We start from the raw sequence: 20,417 nt of genomic DNA on the forward strand, positions 1-20,417 counted from the left end.
GTTGTACAAAGAATTGCGGTCAAAGGTCATTAAGGGGGTAAAATCTTACAATTGCATTATCTCAACATCCGTAAGGGGTATGGGGCTCACACTCAGTGACAACAAATCTCATGACCAGGGGAACATTTTACAGGGGTCAGGTCAAAGGTCATGCAGAGGTCAATTTTAAGAAATGCATTTTCTGTACATCTGTAATGGGTACAGGACTCAAACTCTGTGACAACAAACTTAATGACCAGGGGAATATTTTGGAACACTTTGCAGGGGTCAGGTCAAAGCTAATCTGGGGTCAAATCTTATAATTTCCTTTTCTGGACACCTGTAAGGGGTATGGGGCTCAAACTCAGTGACAACAAATCTCATGACCAGGGGAACATTTTGCAGGGGTCAGATCAAAGGTCAAATTTTAAAAATGCATTTTTGGACACATGTAAGGGGTACGAAGCTCACACTCTGTGACAACAAACTTAATGACCAGGGGGAATATGTTGGAACACTTTGCAGGGGTCAGGTCAAAGGTAATCTGGGTTCCAATCTTATACCGTAATTTCATTGTCTGTAAGGGTATGGGGGCTTAATTTCGATGACAACAAACCTCGTGACCTGGGAAACATTAAGGTCAAAGGTCAAAGGTCAGGTCAAACTGCCATTAAAGGGTTACATGCCTTGCGATTGTCTGCGCTCTGTGAGCGCAATTATTATTATTATTATTATTGCACTATTTATTGTGATGATTGAAAAACACGTTGTACTTTAACATTAAATATTATTTTAGCTTGAACAAACTATGTGAATATGCATAGTTAACTTGTTTCATTCCATAAATACATTCCATACAATTCAATACATAAAATCTACCTTTAACAAATTTGTTCAATTCTTCGCCTCAATAATCATTTCATATTTCTGCCAATTTACAAGTGCACAAACATGAATACATGATAAACAGGTCAAATTTTAGAAAATTTTCAGTATTATGAAATATACGAGATACATTGCACTTGATATGAAATTTACCAAAATATATACATTCTATTGTTAATACCACAATAAAAATGATGGTTCAATGTTAAGCAAATTCTTAAGCAATTTAGACTATACATAATATACTAATGTAAATTATTTTCTAAATCTAAATGGTTAACATAAAATTGTAATTATTATCTTAATGCCTCCCCTTCTAATATTAACATGAACATGATATTCTTTGATCATATGGATAGCAAGTTTAATGGTCGGTGGTACGAAAACAAAACGCTCAACTTAATATGGGAAAACCCTTAATGCGATCTTTACAGGTATTTTAACATAAAATTATAGTACCATAACCGATATTTTTTAAACTATGAGACCAGCTCCATGACATGGACGCTTCAAGGATTCACCTAACATTGAACCGAATCGTTTCTAGAATGAAACATACAAAAATTCCACTAAAATGTGGTTACAAATACAAGTGCTTTTTAGATATGCTGTGATGTCCTCATTGAGTGCAAAATAGCTAAGTATCGAAGATAACAAGGAGTCAGTATTAATATGAGCTATTTAACCAGTTTAGTCAATCATTCAAAAGCATTTTTGTCTGTTAAAACCGTGTTAAATATAAAAGGAGATTAAAACAATATTAGGCTACAGACTTTTGCCATAGGAAAAAAGTAAATTCCTCTTATTTTCTTTGCAGTTACACCCTTTAACCATGTGCGGGTCATTAAAAACAGTTGACCAAAGGAAGTAACAGTCATGTTAGTGAAGTAAATATAAGAAATACCCTTTTAGCGCGCCGAAATTCATATGCTTTGATATCAGAAACTTTTGGAAAAGGATTTAACATGTTTGGCTGAATTCTATTTCATTATGTCCATTTTTTACACACAAAATACTGACTCCAAATGCAGTCTCGATCTTCAATTAAAGCTGTTCCCATTCTTTCTGTAAATGTTACAAAATTATCATAAGGAACATATAACGTAGCGGCTAGTAAAATATAAAAACAAAGCAAAGGTTAAATTCAGCAATATGAACTTTTACATAGCAATATAAACTTTCAGCTTAAAAATTAATATAAATGTAATTACAATATTATTATTGCACTATTTATTGTGATTCAAAAATACGTTGTACTTATTAAATATTATTTAGCTTGAACAAACTATGTGAATATGCATAGTTAACTTTTTTCTTCATTCCATAAATACATTCCATACAATTCAATACATCTTCATATAAAAATCAAACTTTAACAAATTTGTTCAATTCGTCCCCTCAATAATCAGTTCACAGGTACACAAACATGAATACATGATAAACAGGTCAAATGTTAGAAAATTGTCATTATTATGAAATATACGTGATACCTGCACTTAATAAGAAATTTACAAAATATATACATTCTATCGTAAATACCACAATATGAATTATGGTTCAATGTTAAGCAAATATAATATAAATTGTTAATGTTCTAAATCTAAATGGTTAACATAAAAACATTAAATTGTAATTATTATCTTAATGTTTCCCTTTCTAATATCAACATGAACATGACATTCTTTGATCATATAAATAGCAAGTTTAATGGTCGATGGTACGAAACCAAAACACTCAACTTAATCTGGAAAAAAAACCTTAATGCGATCTTTACATGTGTTTTAACATAACATTATAAGTACCATAACCGATATTTTTTAAACTATGAGACCTTTCAGCTCCATGACATGAACGCTTCAAGGATTCACCTAACATTGAACCGAATCGTTTCTAGAATGAAACTTACTAAAATTCCACTAAAAATGTGGTTACAAATACAAGTGCTTTTTAGATATACTGTGGTGCGCTCATTGAGTGCAAAATAGCGAAGCATCGAAGTAAAAAAGGAGTTGGTACTTCATAAGCCAATCAACTCGATTGTCGATGGACAATCACCCTGTACTACCTGATTAATAATATCAAAATGTTTTAATTTAAAGGCAGCCTTTTTTTCTTTGGTATGTAGCAATTGTAAACACCATCAATACGTCTTCACATGGGTAATCTGGCACAAACGCAAGCGACTGGTATTTCTATCGTTTGCATTCGGTACATCTGATAACCGTTTTGGCAAGTATCCTTCCACCAAACCTTCATAGGATGCGTGATCTGTAATGATTAAAAGAAAGATAAATGTGTAATGGAACGTTTGATTAAGATTATTAATTATTGCATGTTCTAAACATGAAGAGTGATTATTGTAAAAGTCAAACTTAGTGATGTTTTGAGCATTAGGAAACGAATTTGGAGAAAACCTTCTGTTAATAAAATACTATGCTGAGCCACCAGCCTGGGTGGCTCACGCTCCAGTAATTTCAGATGATTGAGCTCAGTAAATACATCAAAGAATGTCTTCCAATTCATGAAAACAAATAGATAATCAGCTTATCGGATTAAAAGCTTAGAGGGAAGGTCTTGCTGCTTAGCGAGTGTTTGTAATTATCAGAAGGTTTTCTCCAAATTCATTCTCTAATGTGTATGGAAGAGTAACAGGGTAGTGGGAAACTCAGTGGTAACTACTCTTCTAAGTGCATCTGGCTGAGTACTAAGAAGTGACGAATTCTTATCTATATCTTTTTACGGCATTTTCGTTTTGTTATCTTTTTTTTTTTTGTGTATGTGATGTGGTCGTCTCGGGTGATCTTGATGTGTGTACCTACGTCTAAGCTAATCTATTTCAGATCCAGTAACACCTCATTTAGTTCCCCTAGGCATTTGGATATTATAATATAATATTAATAGGTAGTAGCATTTTACTTTGCAAAATCAATACAACAGGGTTGTAGTGCTAGTTTGCATTCCCGTCAATGAACATTGGTCGAATCATACCCAAGACACATAACATGCATAAGGTGTCTCTAGAATTGACACAGATAATACATGTAATAGCTGAGTGTGTGTGGGTGCTCTGAGCATAATATCTACGTCACAAGATAAATCGTTGATATCTTTATCACAGTCACCACAATAACCCTACTCTTTTCGTAACTGGTATAATATTAACTATCTTACATACCGCTTTGCATTCCTTATCCAAGTCCATACAACTTTCGCAGCAATCGCACAGACATCGTGCCTTCTGGATGACAGCAGGAATGCGATTCTTATTGTAGTCAATCACAGTATCCCAAGGACAAATGCCTACCGTGTCCCTGATGTTGTCTTGGTTGCGAGCTGCTGTGCACTCCTATATAGGGAATATCACACAGCAGAGGATGATTTAAGGAAGCCCCATCATGCACCGTAAAAGTGTTATCACTAGAGTTTCAACTGCCACTTTACTTTTCAAATCCCATTGAACTCTGTGCAAAAGATGTTGTTTTAGAATTGCCCGTGTGTCGTCATTACTTGGTCGATTTTAGATCTAAAGTGATGTATGCATGAAGGATAATTCACACCTTCTGTAGATAACATAAAATGTGAAATCGACCAACCTTTAGAAGGTGTTTTTATTGTAAATATATCTGTCCAAATTCAAATTTAACCATGCACGTGCGTATGCAGTGGGCGGGCAGTGGTGTCATGTTCACTCACACAGCTGTGCTAACCGCAAGACTTCTGGGAAGTGCTTAAATCATCCTCTGATCACACAGTAACATTTATTTCAATACATCTAAAATAAACTGATGAGTTCAACCTTATATTCAAGATTTCTATTTATAATGTTGTGTATTATGTTGTATTCTATTCAACTGAACCTGAAACTGAAACTGTTGTGCTAGCTTCTTTTTATACTTTTCAATCTTCACCCTCGGTTCTTCTACTTCTTTATATTACAATGTATACATTCTTATTTTATTGATTTTTCCCTATCTTCCTGCTTCTTTCCCGTTTCTCTTTCATTTCCTTTTTTCTTTTCTGGTCCTTTCTCAGTAAATTCGTATTCCCTATCATATCGGTAGGTTTACGCCGGAGAGTGAGAATTCCCAAGGACAATGTAGATCAAACTTTCTCAAAGAGGGAAACCCGGCTTGGGATTCCGCACTTTTCTCTTAAGTTCAGACCAGTTTCATCAAAATTCGATCTTCGCCCATTGAAATGATGAATAATTTGCTTGCACAGATTGCAACAGATCCAAAGATGTGTCAAAATGTGCAGGATAAGATATTGCATTACGGTATTAAAAAAACAGTGCTTAGATTTCAAATTAGGTGCTTTTTCCAAGAGTAAAGAAACTTGTTGCGTGCAGTTACTTCAACTTCTCTAATACAATATAAAATACGTACCATTTGCGCAGGTTCTGGATAATAGTCTGTTGTGGTGTTAAATGGATACAAAGCGAATGTACTTTCAAATGGATACAAAGCTGCACTATCAAAGACATTCTCCTGTGGTACACAATAGTCATCAATTGCTTGTTCATGTCTTGGAGTTGGATTAGCCAAACTGTATCTAATATTCATCAACATCAGTAGAACTACACCAGCAACCTGAAAAGAGGTGTTGTATAATTTATACTTTTTTTAAATTTATAACATTCGGCCGAAGCCAGGCTAAACCCAATAGTGCTCAGAGGCTACTAAATTCAAGGGATGCCATCCGGATATGACGGGACAGGGATATGGGAAGAGGTCCGATTTTAGAAGCAGGAGGAAAACCGGAGCACCCGGAGAAAAACCTGCGAGGACGAGCATGGATCGGCAACCAAACTCACATGTGGCACCGCGGTGAATTGAACCCGGGCCACAGTGGTGAGAAGCGAGTGAGAAGACCACTACACTAACCCGCCCTCCAAATGTTACGTTGTCCAATGCTATCAAAATAACCGTTTTAGAAGAGTCCGCTGTACAATGTACTTATGATATGAACACAGAATACCTTGGTGTAACAATATGTCAAAAATGAATTTAAAAGTTTAATACATTGAGCTACATTGCATGGATCTGACGTATTAGCTTGAGGACGTATAGGACATGACAATAAGTTGAAGCTTGTTTGATTTGAAATATGAGGCTGAATAAATATTCAACGGTTTACACTTCCTCATATAGGCCTATTGATCGAAATTACTGCAAAATTATAAACATTTCAATTTTACCCGAATGTCATTTCTGAAGTTGACGCGAATTGAAATATTTTGGTTGCAAAAGCTTTGTGTGGGTGAGTGGGGGTGGATACGTGTGTGGGTGTTGAGTGTGTGGGGGGTGGTTGATCATTATAAACCCATTTCACACAAGATGTCAATATTAAAAAAACTATAACATTGAAAATACATTGAATATGAACGTTATATTTGCTGTGCAGAATACGGTATGCCACATATCACATGACAATTCAACATCTATAAACACATCATACCATCTTGGTGCGATATATTGGGAAAAGTACATTATTTGTGGATTTGGTCTAAAAACAACAATAATAACTTTAGGCTATAATAGGCCTACATGGTATTTTTGTAATTATAAAATTTGATATTAAGAAGTATTAAACTTAAGTATTTTACTATTGAAAATATATGACTTCCTTTTAATAGCATGACAATGTTGTAAAACGTAATCATTCCATTCATACAGGCTGTATCAAACCACAAGCCTTCAAAAGATCAAACCGAAACGATTGGTTGCTATGACTTTTCATGATCAATGTCGCGGTTTCAATTACCGTATTGTTTGAAACAGTCAGTGGAACACCACTCTATGATTGGCGCAGCAGCAACAGAAAACCTGCGTTCGTTCTGCAGCTAAGGTGAATTTTTCAATAATTGCAAGAGGGGTCATTTGAAGATCTGAGCGGGCGAGTAGGAACCTAATCATGATAATTGGGAGAACATTTGAGCAATGTATACAGGTGATTGATCATGACGTGCCTTGTACAGAAGCAAGATTTTAAAAGTTACTCTGCCTCAGGCTCTGTGCCACTGAATATCAGTTTCCTCCCCGGGTTTCCTCCTGTATCATTTAAATTTGGTACTCAAAGTGTTCTGGTTCACGATGCGCAACTCTATTTCCTACTTTAAAACCTATAATTAATTGATGCATTTGCTATTTGTCCATTCCCTACATGTGCAGTATTGCATTATCTATAAAATGACTTTTTTAATCAAATAAAATGATATCTGCTCAAATATCTTCATGTGCATTAACTATGTTAACTATTATGTGACCGTACACCATGAATGAGCCGTAAAGTCGGCCCCAGTGTTTTATTTCGTGTTTTGAAAATATATATCATAAGCTTTAAAATGGTATATCATTTGACTTCAAACTATATCCAGAATCGGGCTTATGGTTGGTTGAACTTTGCTCCTTCAACAAAATGGTAGGCCTATACCTTTTTCGGTTCAACATGTGTCTCTTTTCCCCACATTGCTGGTAATAAATATCAAACAGTCATAATTGACGGTCATTTCAAATCATCCCCATGTCAACGAGGTTCATGAATGTCCTCTCATTGGTAATTGTTGGTTTTACATACCTAGACAAAATACAATGCTTTGCAAACAGGATTTTGCCCAAGCAAACAACGACTAGAACTATTTAAGAATTCTATAGACTAGGTAGAAGCTTATTATCCTCTTCAACAAAAGGGTTTTTGATTGGTTTAAAATGTGTTTGACTAGCGCTATCAAAATGAGATACACTGTGTATCACCAACTTGAGGTACCTATGAATACGACCTTCATGCACATTTTATACTCAGAATACAATTTAGGACATTTAGGCCTACGGCTCATTCGTGGACGTGGTTTAGACCATACGGTCATATATGCTCTAAATGTGACCATTTATTTGGTAGAAGGAAAATAACCTCACCTGATTAAAGAATTCCATATCGGTACAGTTTCTCTGTCAAAATTGCTATTATTCTTCCAACGACGAAATTTAATTTTGATGCCTATCTCCTGATGTTTTCTCCTTTATATACGAGTATATATATAACTGATACTGTTTCACTATAATCAACTGCTAGATATAATTCCTATGTTATTCCAAATACCTTTCACTTTGATGTCTTCTGCTGTTTGCTACCTTTCTATTGAAGTCTGTATGACTGTCAAATCATTATTCACGTTATATAATCATTATGTTATTTTTACACTTCGTAATTTTACCATTTTTAGTCACGTCTCGGCATCGTTTTAGTCATTAACTGACACGTAGGAATATCCCCATCTGCATGATTTGACATCTACATTAATCAAAGACATTGTGTAATAAGAGATTTCCCTCATGCTAAAATAAGCATCTATCATATTCCACCCATCTCAACCTATACATGTACGTGATCAAAGCCCTATACTGTTCCATAGCTAGGTTACATTATGTTTATGAGGTACACGTTACATTTAATACATGGATGGTAATTATATCCATTTGCTTCTCGGAAATTACGCATCGTGGCGCTTTATTTGGACAATTATGAATTCTGTAAATTGTAGTTTCTAAAAAAAGGGGAAACTACAATAATTGAGATAAAATTGTTTATACATACAGAAAACCTGTTCAGATATCGGTGAACAATTTCAATATTAATTTAACAGCTTTTAACCCCGTACTTGCACAATTGTCCGACTCCGAGCGAGGGGGAGCCCAACATTTAAAATACGAAATTCACAAACGATATACATTCGGTCTTTTCAAATATTGAGTTTTAGTTTCACGATTGTTCAGAAAATAAAAAATTGGAGATTAAAAAGTGGAGCAGAACTGGTCTCCAATCTAACACGTTTGTTTTGGGAGGACACAATAGGATATAAACCATAAGTATATAATGGTCTATTGCATAATTATTATCGGATATCTATCACCGCGGGCGGTAGTTGATGCTCTATCAAATCTGATTTAGTCTAGGCTTTAGAGGCGCCCAACGAAGTCTGTTGTAGGTGGCCTACTTTCATGTCACCGTATAATTACACCCTAGTTCTGCCCCCCCGCTTCGGGCGGAGCACATACATCAGACTGTAAACCAACATTTTGAGGGGGGAAATTTTAGCAATTTTTTATGGAAATTCCACAATATTGCTTTAAGTTCATCATGACGTCATTTCCTAATTCCCAAAGATAGGAAGGATATTATTAAATACTGTATCATAATATAATAGATTTATTTTATGATAGGAAATAATCAGGTATCATATTATAATGATATGTTCTAAAGTTAGCAGTTCTAATTATAACATTTTCATGGGGAAAAGAGCAGTGCGAAATCGTGTTAATACTGATGAGAAATGACCGAAATTGATCTAAAATGGTGAAAATGATAATGAGATTGCATGCATTTTCTTACACTTTACCGTACTCCAAGTAGAAGCAACAATCAAAATAACACGAAAATGCTTTGGAAATAATCATTTAAGGCCAAAATGTGCAACAAGGGTCACTGAATGTGTAATTAGTAAAACAATGACAAAATCTCATCAGTATAGTTGCATTTTTTTCTGACTCCTGCATAGCCGGATTTAAAGTCATGTACGATCTTATAGGTTTAATATGAACTGAATTGGTTAATTTTTTTCAAACCTGATTTGTTTGCATATTTGTAATGTTTACACATGTCCCAACTTGCACCTAAATGGAATCGGCCAAATATGTTGTCTTTGTGGGCGAACAACAGTGAGCAAAGTAGAAATGCATGTTAAATGTCCAAAATAACCAGTGACGTTTCTTTCACTTTCAGCTTAAAATGGACAGCACCCCTTCCCGACAGTTATTACTAATATTATTTCAACATTTTGAATAAAGAATAACAAAATTAAAATTTGACGGAAATCGTAGGCCTACATTTAAAGGTAGTAACTTAACGTTGACTAGATTGACACATCATTGAGCAATATAAAGTATGACAAAATATGATTAACATTAACCCATAATTGAGAAAATTAAATTAGCGTCATAATTTGTGTTTACCTTTTGGAGTCATATTTACTCTTAGTAGATATACCAGTCGACAAAAGACATTAGAATGATTGCAAAAATTCATTTATGATCTAAATATTAAAAATACCTACCAATAAATATATAGGTCTACCTAATGTCTTCAGAGTCTATGCTAAAACTCAGCTTACAGCCAATGGAACAGCCAGCTCAGAACCGCGAGTGGGCCGGGGTCGGCGGTGCGTACTTTTTCATGAAACTTAACAATGCAAAAACCGAGATTTCACTTTTGGAAACAAGCTCTTCATTTATGGAGAAAAAAATGTGATAATTTAGTGGAAATATAGAATGCTAGAACCGTACCGTAAAATGGGGTAACTTTGTGCCACTTTTCATAGTTTTTAAACCACTGCTTCCAAACAAAACCAATTATATTTCTAATTAACTTTTTTTATGACATTAGGGTTCCCTTCTACACCTTGAAGTTGAAAAAGATTTTTCAATAATTTTGTAAGGGTGCCCTAGGGGTTAAAAATAACCTGCCCAAAGTTACCCCGCATTTGGGGCAACTTTGGTCAGAGTATTACATTCCATGAAGAAAAAAATCAAAAAATTGATCTTCGCTGTAAATGAGCAAGTTGTTATTTTTGTGACATTTGACCCTTGCAAAATTAATCAAGCACACATCCATGCTCATAAATATCGATTTTTATTTTTCCTGTAAAAAATGTAAAAAAATGCTCATTTTTGGTCAAAAATCTAATTATTTTTAGTAGATTTCAAGGAAATTGGACATGGGCGACTATTATTTCTTCCAAATATATTTCTTAACAAATTGACACCAAATATGACTAAAAACAATCAGTGCTGTACGGAAATATGACCATTTCAAAAAATATATTTGACCGACCAAAGTTACCCCGCTGACCGAAGTTACCCCATTTTAAGGTAGGCCCTATTATAGGCCTACTGATTTCGATACTGAAATAATTTTTAAAATTGTGTTCTTTGATGATTTATGATGTTCTTTGATGATTTATTTAGAGTCTTTCATTTAAAATAGGCGGGAAAATAGGGAAATATAGCAGTATGAGTAGGTTTATTCCGCTTATATACCTTATATTCTTATAATATTATCATTATTTTGTTTATATTTTTATTATTGTTTTTTTTTTAATCGTAATCATAAAGAATAAATTAAGTCATGACATCCTGTTGTTGAGTGCTGAATCCAGGTACCTGGCTAAATCACCTCGTAGAGTATTAAAACGCGCGCGCCGCCATAGCTTAATTCCATGATCTTGATCTTATTTTTATCGATATATATCGATCACTTATCGGACACAATAGATGAAGTATTTGATTGACAAGGTTACCCCCTGCGTCCCCTAGCCGCTTGTGCTCCTCATTAGTCGCATCATGTCAGATCATGTGCAATATTAGCTAATATTGGTTACGTTTTGAATTACGGCACTGTGGGCTTACCATACCATATCGACATACTGTCGGTGGGGGCGCACTATAAGAAAAAATGGCGGATGTTTTTGAGGTAAGAAGTAACGGTAGGATGTAAAATTAGTTCTTTCGTAATGAAGAAGACATTACTATGTATAACTATTTGTAAAAATAGTAACGGACATCATACAAATGTATGTAGACTAAAAATAAAGTAACAGCGACATTTACACGTAATGAAAATGTGGGTAAATTATTTCGGCTATGGAACAAAACAAATGCTAAGGGTGACGAATTCTACTCCGGGAGTACTAATACCTGCTAAACATGTAAAGTTTTATTCAGATTTCCTTTTACAAATTAAGCGTACTGCTAGCCGTCCAGCACGTATTATTTTGCACAAGGTCCAATGCACACGCTTGACGTCGCGCACATATATATACGCGATGGTTAAGCTGTCAACATGGTCATGATCATAGACTATAGACATACCACCTACCTATCACTGCCCATCCCTAACCATGGTAGGGAGTCCGGCACTTTTTGCCTTTCTTAAGCGAACCTTATCAAGTTTGGTATCACTGGAAAGAGAATTTAAAGAGAAAACCAACAGTCTTTAAATCAGCTCAATAGCTTGAAGTATAGTGAAGTTATGCTCAATTAAAGTTGTGTGCGTACAGGTTTTGTGTCTGTCGCCGCGACCAACTGGAATGTGTGCAACAAAGTCCCTATTATGTCAATTACTGTCTCAAAATTTATTTGAAATCTAATAAAATTTGGAAAGGGAGTTAAAAAAGACAATGTAATATCATATTGACAATTATTGAATAAAAAAGTAACAACATATGATTACATAGTATGAAGTGCAGTTGTGTGTATTTTATTTTTTTCTCAAGTCAACCCAAACTTCGGGCCTATGCGGGAAAAAAAGCAAACATTTTTATAACAAGTTTAGAAGAGAGATTCTTAAAATACTGGAGTTGATTAAAAGTAGTAACATATATAATATCAATTCATTGAAGTGGTTTTTTTCTCATATTTCTCTGAAGCCCTCATGCAAAATGTTCTTGTCTTTAGTTTATGAAGCTCATCTGACACTGCACTACTCAACTTCAGAATTGAAAAAAAAAATACAAAGGAAGTGAAACAAAAATTAAAAAATATTACACAGATTCTTTAAGTATCATAGAAATGATTAAAAGTAGTAACAAAAATAATATCACTTGTATTAAGTGTGCCTTCTTCATTTTTATCCTTGCCCTCAAGACCCGATAATGCGCTACATCTACCACCCGGCGTCAACCCGACAAGGCACATGGCATGCACCGCTAACACACCGCTACACTCCCCGTACTTCGCATGTTACCACAGTACCTCCCTGTACAAAATCATGGTTCGCATTTTACCGCAACCTCCGATTGCTCTGCAACTTGGCCAACTTCTTCTTGAAAGTCTATAATTTAATCTAATACCAGTTTCATATAGGTTTCATGGACTCTTTATAACCGAATTATAAGGCTTTTGACAAGAAAAATCGGGAAAAATTACCTTGATTTTGGTGCCTCAGAAATTGCTTTTGACTGCCGTTCATGCTTTATCAACGGGCATTTGTTTATTATTGCCGGATGGGGAATTCTTTTTTCTATCCCATAATAATCTCAGATTTTGGACTAGGTCAGGGGTTAATGAGATGTGATCCAAAAACTCCGTCACATCCGGAAGCTCATGTGACAAGATGGCGACGAATGCGTCTACTGCTAATCTGTTGCTCTGAAGGTACACCGTATTTATCGCATTGATCTAGGATTATATGGACTTTTTTTGGAAAAAACATCATACAGTTAGAAAGATTAATCTTTAATCTCTTCAAATCATAATTTATTTTTCCATTTGAACATAAAAATCATGTTTAAAACATAAGACAATTCTTGCGTGTTTTACGTGCTTCCAGATACAAATTCGGAAATCGGGAAACTACTGGACTCCCTAACCATGGCAGTAGGTGAAGCCACGTATCCAAGGTGATTTTGGTCGGGTGGTCGGACGCGGAGAAATAAGCGTTCATGTCTGGAACGAAAAACGCGATCGTTTGCGTGATTGCTGCGCCGTTATCGCCCGCGTCAAATGCAACATGTTCTGTAGACATGGTAGACGCGAACATGTCTGCTTGTTTGCGTCTAAGTTGCGTCCTTGTCAAAATCGTTGCTAAGCAGTGTTGACTTCACTACGCAAACCAAAGTCATAGGTCTAGGTACTTGTTTGTCTGGGGTCATGATGGTCAAAGCCTAAGGAAATCTGAATAAAACTTTTCATGCTTTTAGACGTTCGCTTTTCGTACGGACGTATCTCTTTCCTTTGTTGAGAAAATTAAAATTGTGAAGATAGGACATCCGGGCCATACTCTGCCATGTTTGGCTGAGTAACGGTATATGAACACGGCCTTTTTTTTTTGCAGGGACTGTCTTAGTCCGAATAATCAGACCCAGAACAAAATATTAATTTCTGACATGATCCTGTTCTGGGTCTGAACTGTTTCCATATGAAATCTTGATGGCAAATTGGACAATAGAAGCACATGGTTCTACGTGACAGCTTTTTAATCCCTATTCATGTTACATGAATCACGCTATTGTGGACCATCCTTCTGATACTTCAGTGTTTGTACAAGCGGAACGTTGTTTTTTCTACCTCTCTGTTTGTAAACAAACCAGGAGGTCGAAATCGTCCTCCTCGCCGAATACGAAAGTCAGCGTAATAGTACGGCACTAGGACTGTCTCAGTCTTTTCATGCTTTTGTTAGACCTGTATGTTCATAAAATTTTGAAGTTCAATATTTTTAGCTGAAAGTTCTTTCATTTGAAAGAGAATCAAATTACCTAAACAATAAGGGGTCAATCATGTTTCTAGTGCATATACTTTTGAAGTTACAGACAAAAATAGTGTCACCAAATTGTCCAAAATTTTGTGTGTGAAATTGTGACAGCAGGCACATGTACAATGTACACTACTGTATGTGACCCCAGATGACCTCCTATTCTTTACTGTAAGAAAGCTGTTTTGGATGGTCTTGATTTAAAATACACACAAATTGCTTTTGAGCTAAATCGAGTGTCGACTTGGTGGAACATGGATTGCACTATGTCTATCACATAGACACAGGGGTCGCGCTAACCTGCGTTTCTGCGCGTACAGCGCATGTTTTTAAGTTTGGGCGCATATATTCATTTTTGCATATCAGTTCAGGGGTTTTCATGCGCGCAGAAAAATGAAAACATGTGAAAGAAAAATAAAAGCTTCGATCTCCAATATTTACGGCCCGTCCAGAAATTATGTAACATAAAATGCAATGTAACATAAATGTTGAATTGAAGTCGCCGTAGCATTGTAACATAATTTAAAAATAGAAATAAAATACACACCACCGGCATAATTACACAGATTGCGATATTGTCTAGAATCACTGCTGATGAATTATTGCAGTACTGAATGATGACACACGCAGGGGTAGCACTAGGTTTTAAAACCAGGGGTTCTCAGAACCCCTGAACCCCCTGAAAGTGTTCAAAATATGCGCTCAAATCCTAAAACGAGGGGTTCTCTAATCTGTCAAGTATTGAATGTACCATTTTTATATGTATCAGTATCAGATTTTGTGATTTTGGCTATAATGATGTGTTACCGGTACCATTGGTATAATAGTTGTTTAGCCCAGCAAAAAACGTGATCTCGCTTTTCACTGCACGATTCTCGCCTGTAACCAACTATCTCGCTTTTTAAGAAAGTTCCCGAGCAGTTTACTTACTATAAAAGTGTTGCTTTATGCCATAAAAGTTCGCCGAATTCCACAAAATGCAGTTCAACTTCGGCAAAGTGCAGAATTGGCACCATTGGCACCACATGGAAGCAATGCTTTACTCAATAAAAAATGACATTTCATTGCAAATGAGTTCAAGTTTAGGCCAAATATTATGATATTTATTGGATTACTGGAGTATTATGACTATAAAACATAATTCAAGGGCAAATTTTTGTCATTTTTTTCTTCTACGGCCGATCATTGTGTCGTATTTCACTGATGGCATATCTCTACACACCACCCACAAAGCATTTCTTTCCGATCCCTAGAATTAGAAATTACCAACTCACGTACGTGTGTTATTATCCCAGTACCAACATAAGTCAACATCACTTAGGTTTTGGTTGTCAAAATTAATTTGTATGCCTTACCTCCACCGGAGGTATTATGTTTCCTGGTTGTCCGTCCATCCATCCATCCATCCGTCCGTCTGTCCATCTGTCCGTCCGTCCGTCCGTCCGAGCTTGCGGGTGCAATTTCTCGGAACTGGTAAGATGTATAGTGATGCAATTTGGTGGAGGGATGGTCATTGGCGGTCTTCAAATTCCAGTAGGTGTGGTTAGTGGGTCAAGGTCACCCAAGGTCATCTAGGGGTCTTCTGAGGTCAAATTAGCAAAAACTGTCATATGGGCATGAACCTTGGTGGGTACTGTAAACATTTAGAACCAAATTTAGAACCAAATTTTTTAAGGTCATTTTGGGGTCATCCAAGGTCATCTGAGGTCAAATAACTTAAAACTGTTGTATGGGCATGAAACTTGGTGGGTACAATCAACATTTAGAGTCAAATTTTTGGACGGTCATTTTGGGGTCATCCGGGGTCACCCAGGGGTTATCTGAGGTCAAATAACTTCAAACTGTCGTATGGGCATGAAACTTGTCAAGGTGGAGGCATTGCGGCCGACGCTTTGCGTCGAGAACCGCGCAAGTCGAGAACCGCTCTAGTTAGTAATTTTTTCCATTGAGCCCCACAGTAAAGCCATTTTTGGACCGTACAGGCACATTCCACTTCCCTATGGACGAATAGCGCCACCTATAGTGTGAGATGTGAGCCTGGCTACTTTTGTGCAGGAGCAGCCATTAAATCCTGTCATTTTTTAATAGAGCTTCTCTGCTCTGGAGACTGAAGCCTTCAAGCCAATACAAATTACAATAGAATGTAAGGAGAATGGTCAACTAAGGAGGAGGGCTAAAAATCACTCTCCTAGATCACTATGAAAACGCTAAAGAGACATGACGAGAATGTCAGGGAAATCGACAAAGATGTATCATGTAAAGAATAAGAAATCCCGAACTATGGTAAATTTGTGTTAGGATGTTGAACTTTTCGAGCTTTCTTAGCACAAGTTTTTGTTAAATACTTTTTGTCGATACATGCAAAGCTCTTGACGACAATCGGCAAAAGTGCTTATTGTCGACAAAGCCTTGTCGATACCACCACTGATGAAGACCGTGGGAAGTAGACTGCGGAACTCAGTCCTCAATGATAGTCAGTCACCACAGAATTAAAACCAGAGAACCAGGACTCGACCGCCATCTTGATACAGGCATGGAGCAAAATTTGGGGGTATTCGGTTTCCCTCGAATTCGCCGAGGCATTCGTTGTCATGCAAGCGACATGGATGATGGGCGCATTTGAGAGACGCACTTGATGCGACCTGCATGCGAGTACCAAGATGCTTCAGATGAGACGCAGAATTGTTTTCGTTCATCTCGGCGCACCGTCGGCAAGGACCCGAATACCCCAATTTTCTCCCCATAGCTGACGCTGACGGCGCGATTGTATGCGGGCGGTATAGGGAGTCCCGGTTCTCCTTCTCTAATTCTGTGTCAGTCACTTATCTTTTGGTCGTTATATGAGACTATGTGAGAAGCCTAGTCCTGCCAGCAAGACTTCAGTCTTTATCATAAACATAATGACATCTATGGACCTGAATCGGTAATCAGATAATGTCATAATGTCATAATGTTTAAAATAAAGATTACTGAGTTACTGGAACCAATGAAAAGCCCAGACACTGGGTACTGCTCAATCTGGTTCCATACAGTGCCATACTTCACTAACTATTATAATAGTTAGCACCCAATAAAACTAATTGGGCGGATTATCAATTTGACACTCCAGTTGGATCTCATATTGGATCTCAAATTACTTCAATTCTGTTCAATTTGAGATGATTACAAAATGAGATCCATTTTCCAAAATCATACTTTTGAACAGCAGTGATAATAAATGATGATTGATGGGGAGAGAGTATATAAGAAAACATTTAATCATAGATTAGCATAAAATTGTTTACTACCGGTATAGCTGAAACTTCGACCAACACCATGAACAAATTTCATAATGTTCAGAACTTGTATAAATTATATTTAATTTATAAATGCAAATAAAATTGATAGATACAAACATTGTTGTGCTTGAAATGTGTAAGTAAATAGATCAATGATCACCGGGACTAATCCATTGCTGCCATTTTGATATTTGTACCATTTGTATTTTTCCGACAGATTTCTACACGCTCGCCAAGTCCATGAGGGCCGCAGACTGCAGGTATAATGCAGCAAGCCCTCATTATGTCAAGAATGTTTTCTAAAACATAAAATATAAATGCTTTTCTGTTCACAGGTTGAGAAAATCCTTGGGGATCGTACCCGTAAAGGGCAAACGGAGTACAAAATCAGATGGAAAAAGTTTGGCCCAAAGGGAGACAGTTGGGAACCAGAAGAGCATTTACTAGATTGTACCGATGCCCTGAAGGAGTATAAAGCACAGAAATCTTCCAGAACAGCTCCAACACCACGTCGCTCACAACGAGCTAACCCTACACCAAGAACTACAACCAAACCTGAACCAAAAGTGGTCAAGTCGACAAAGAAGGTGAAAACAACAACTGTCACTGTACAGAAGCAAAAGAAAACAGCATTGGAAAATGATTTTATCACCCCTAGGCCGCCAAGGGCTTCAATTCGACAGCGGGTGTTAGAGTTGGAGGAATCCGCACAGAAAACCTTGCAGCAGATCAGAAATAACCAGGTCAGTTGCTATTAAATTTTTCAACCATTTCAGGATTTTCCAACGTTTTTACGATTTCAGCATGTTCTGACAACACTGGCTGATATCTGAAGTATATACTGATGGGCTAGTATGAGTAGTTTCATTAGTCCTTGCTGGAGCTGAAAAAAGATGTGAATTTCCCAGGAATATAAACTCAAAATTTGGCTGCAAGGAGACAGGATTTCCCTTCAATTTATTATGCATTTCTTTATTTTAACCCTAGGGGCACTTACTACATTTCTTACAGACTCCCTGATTGGTTAATAACATGATCTGAGTAACCACTAACCAATCAAAATAGAGCTTTTAAATCTCTTAGCAATTTTAAGCTTAATCCACTTCAACCCTATGCACTGTTCTTACCTTATCTCTAGCTCAATATATGATATTACCTTCTTAGCAACCAATCAAAACAGTTCTTAGAGGCCGATATTTCGGCTTGTAGTGCCCAAGGGGTTAACCTTAAATTTCCCTCCAAACCACAAATTTTCCAAGAATAACGTTCCTGAAAAGTACATCCAGTGCCCATTCTCATATTTCAAGGATTCACATCCTGCCAGTCGTAAACAAGAGTACCCATGAAATATAAAAATGAATGACTGTAAAATAATATTTATTTTGCACAGTACATAATTACAGTGACTGTCAGGTTTCATCAAATGTATGCCTTCCAATTGTTTCTCGTTTTAAAACAAGAGTGTAACACTAATTATACACAAATGGTACATTTTATTTTCTTCCATCAATTACAGAATCAAGATGAGCCCGACTCGGTTAGTTTCACAAGAACACCGGTATCAACCCAGAAAGCAAGAAACAGGCTAATGGAACTGAAGAGATGGTTAGACCAGGATAAATCATCAGGAGCTGAACATGAAGGGGCATCGTGGTGGATAGTGGCCTTGTGTTGTCTGTGTTTCCTTGCTGTAGTGGCTCTCATTGTCTGGAATAGCCCTGCATCAATATCATGAGTGTAATAAACAAATGTACAGTGATTGATCAGTGTTGTAGCTAGCAGAAATTGAAAACTGGTTTTTTATCAAAATTTCCCAGACATTACTATTTTAAGGCACAACTGTACATTTGTTTTCAATTTTTGTGCAGTTTGGGAAGACCTTAAGATCTCTTGAGCATCGATGCATCATATGTGGTTATCTTGAGTATGGTTACAGAATAGTCGACTGCAGATCTGTCAGATAACGCTTTTTCAATGGGAAATGAATTTTGCTGCTTGGATGATGTCACAATGAGGTTAGCATTTATTCTGTATTGAAAAGCGTGTTCTGACGGATCTGCACTCGACCAACCGGTTCTGACCAGTATAGCTACAATACTGATTGATTGTATATAATTTTGTATAATTTATGTACAAACAGGGTAGTATAACCATAGTCTAAGTAATTACAGAATATTTTCCACAGTCAAAGTCCCTGTACATATTGTATGCTGTGAATTCTCGCATTTTTATGAGGGCCGATCGTTCAATCCTGCCATATCTAACAATCACATCTTCAAGACTGTAAAAATACGCGGTACAAGCATAGCAGTTTTGCCTGTCGCATTTCATGGAATGATCGTCCCTCATTATCGGGTGATGCTGAGACTTTGACTGTTTGGAGTTCTTCTGTATCGCTTTAGTCTATGAGTACAACATCTAGCTAAAAAGACATTCATGTACAGGGCAAGTTATAATAACCTGTTTAGTACAAATTGTCTTTTGATGAAAATCAACTTGCAATTGTGAGACAAACTATACATTGCCAATATTTGGACAAAATCTTTGAAACTTTCTTGAAAGATTCAACGGTTGATTATATAATGAACAGAAAATTATGCAAGGAAATGTATTGTATGTAAGTTATGTAAAACTTTGCAAGGCAGCAGTTAAGCAAATGTGTTAGGAGCATTCAAAATCTATATATGGTTTGTTCACAAGAAGAAGATTGTGCAAGTTGTGTATTTCTTTGTGTGCTATGTGTATACCTCACAGAATTAAGAGGAGAACCGGGACTCAACCGCCATCTTGATACAGGCATGGAGCAAAAATTGGGGGTATTCAGTTTCCCTCGGAATGCGCTTGAGGCATTTGTTGTCATGCAAGCGCGACATGGATGATGGGCGCATTTGAAAGACGCTTCAGAGATGCAGCATTGCTTTCGTTCGTCTCTGCGCACAGACGGCAAGGATTCGAATACCTGATTTTTCCCCA

The 20,417-nt window shown here is 36.6% G+C and overlaps 1 protein-coding gene across 1 annotated transcript; it reads left to right on the forward strand.

The window, feature by feature from the left end:
* The first annotated feature begins 11,302 nt into the window (after nucleotides 1–11,302).
* Nucleotides 11,303–19,236, forward strand: LOC140135698 (uncharacterized). Its single transcript, XM_072157288.1, has 3 exons — nucleotides 11,303–11,388; nucleotides 17,780–18,187; nucleotides 18,961–19,236. The coding sequence occupies exons 1-3, from the start codon at nucleotides 11,371–11,373 to the stop codon at nucleotides 19,177–19,179; spliced, it is 645 nt and encodes a 214-aa protein (XP_072013389.1). The 5' UTR covers nucleotides 11,303–11,370; the 3' UTR covers nucleotides 19,180–19,236.
* Nucleotides 19,237–20,417: the final 1,181 nt, after the last annotated feature.

The sequence above is a fragment of the Amphiura filiformis genome, chromosome 16 (assembly GCF_039555335.1).
Source record: "Amphiura filiformis chromosome 16, Afil_fr2py, whole genome shotgun sequence".
In the NCBI taxonomy this organism is placed as follows: Eukaryota; Metazoa; Echinodermata; class Ophiuroidea; order Amphilepidida; family Amphiuridae; genus Amphiura; species Amphiura filiformis.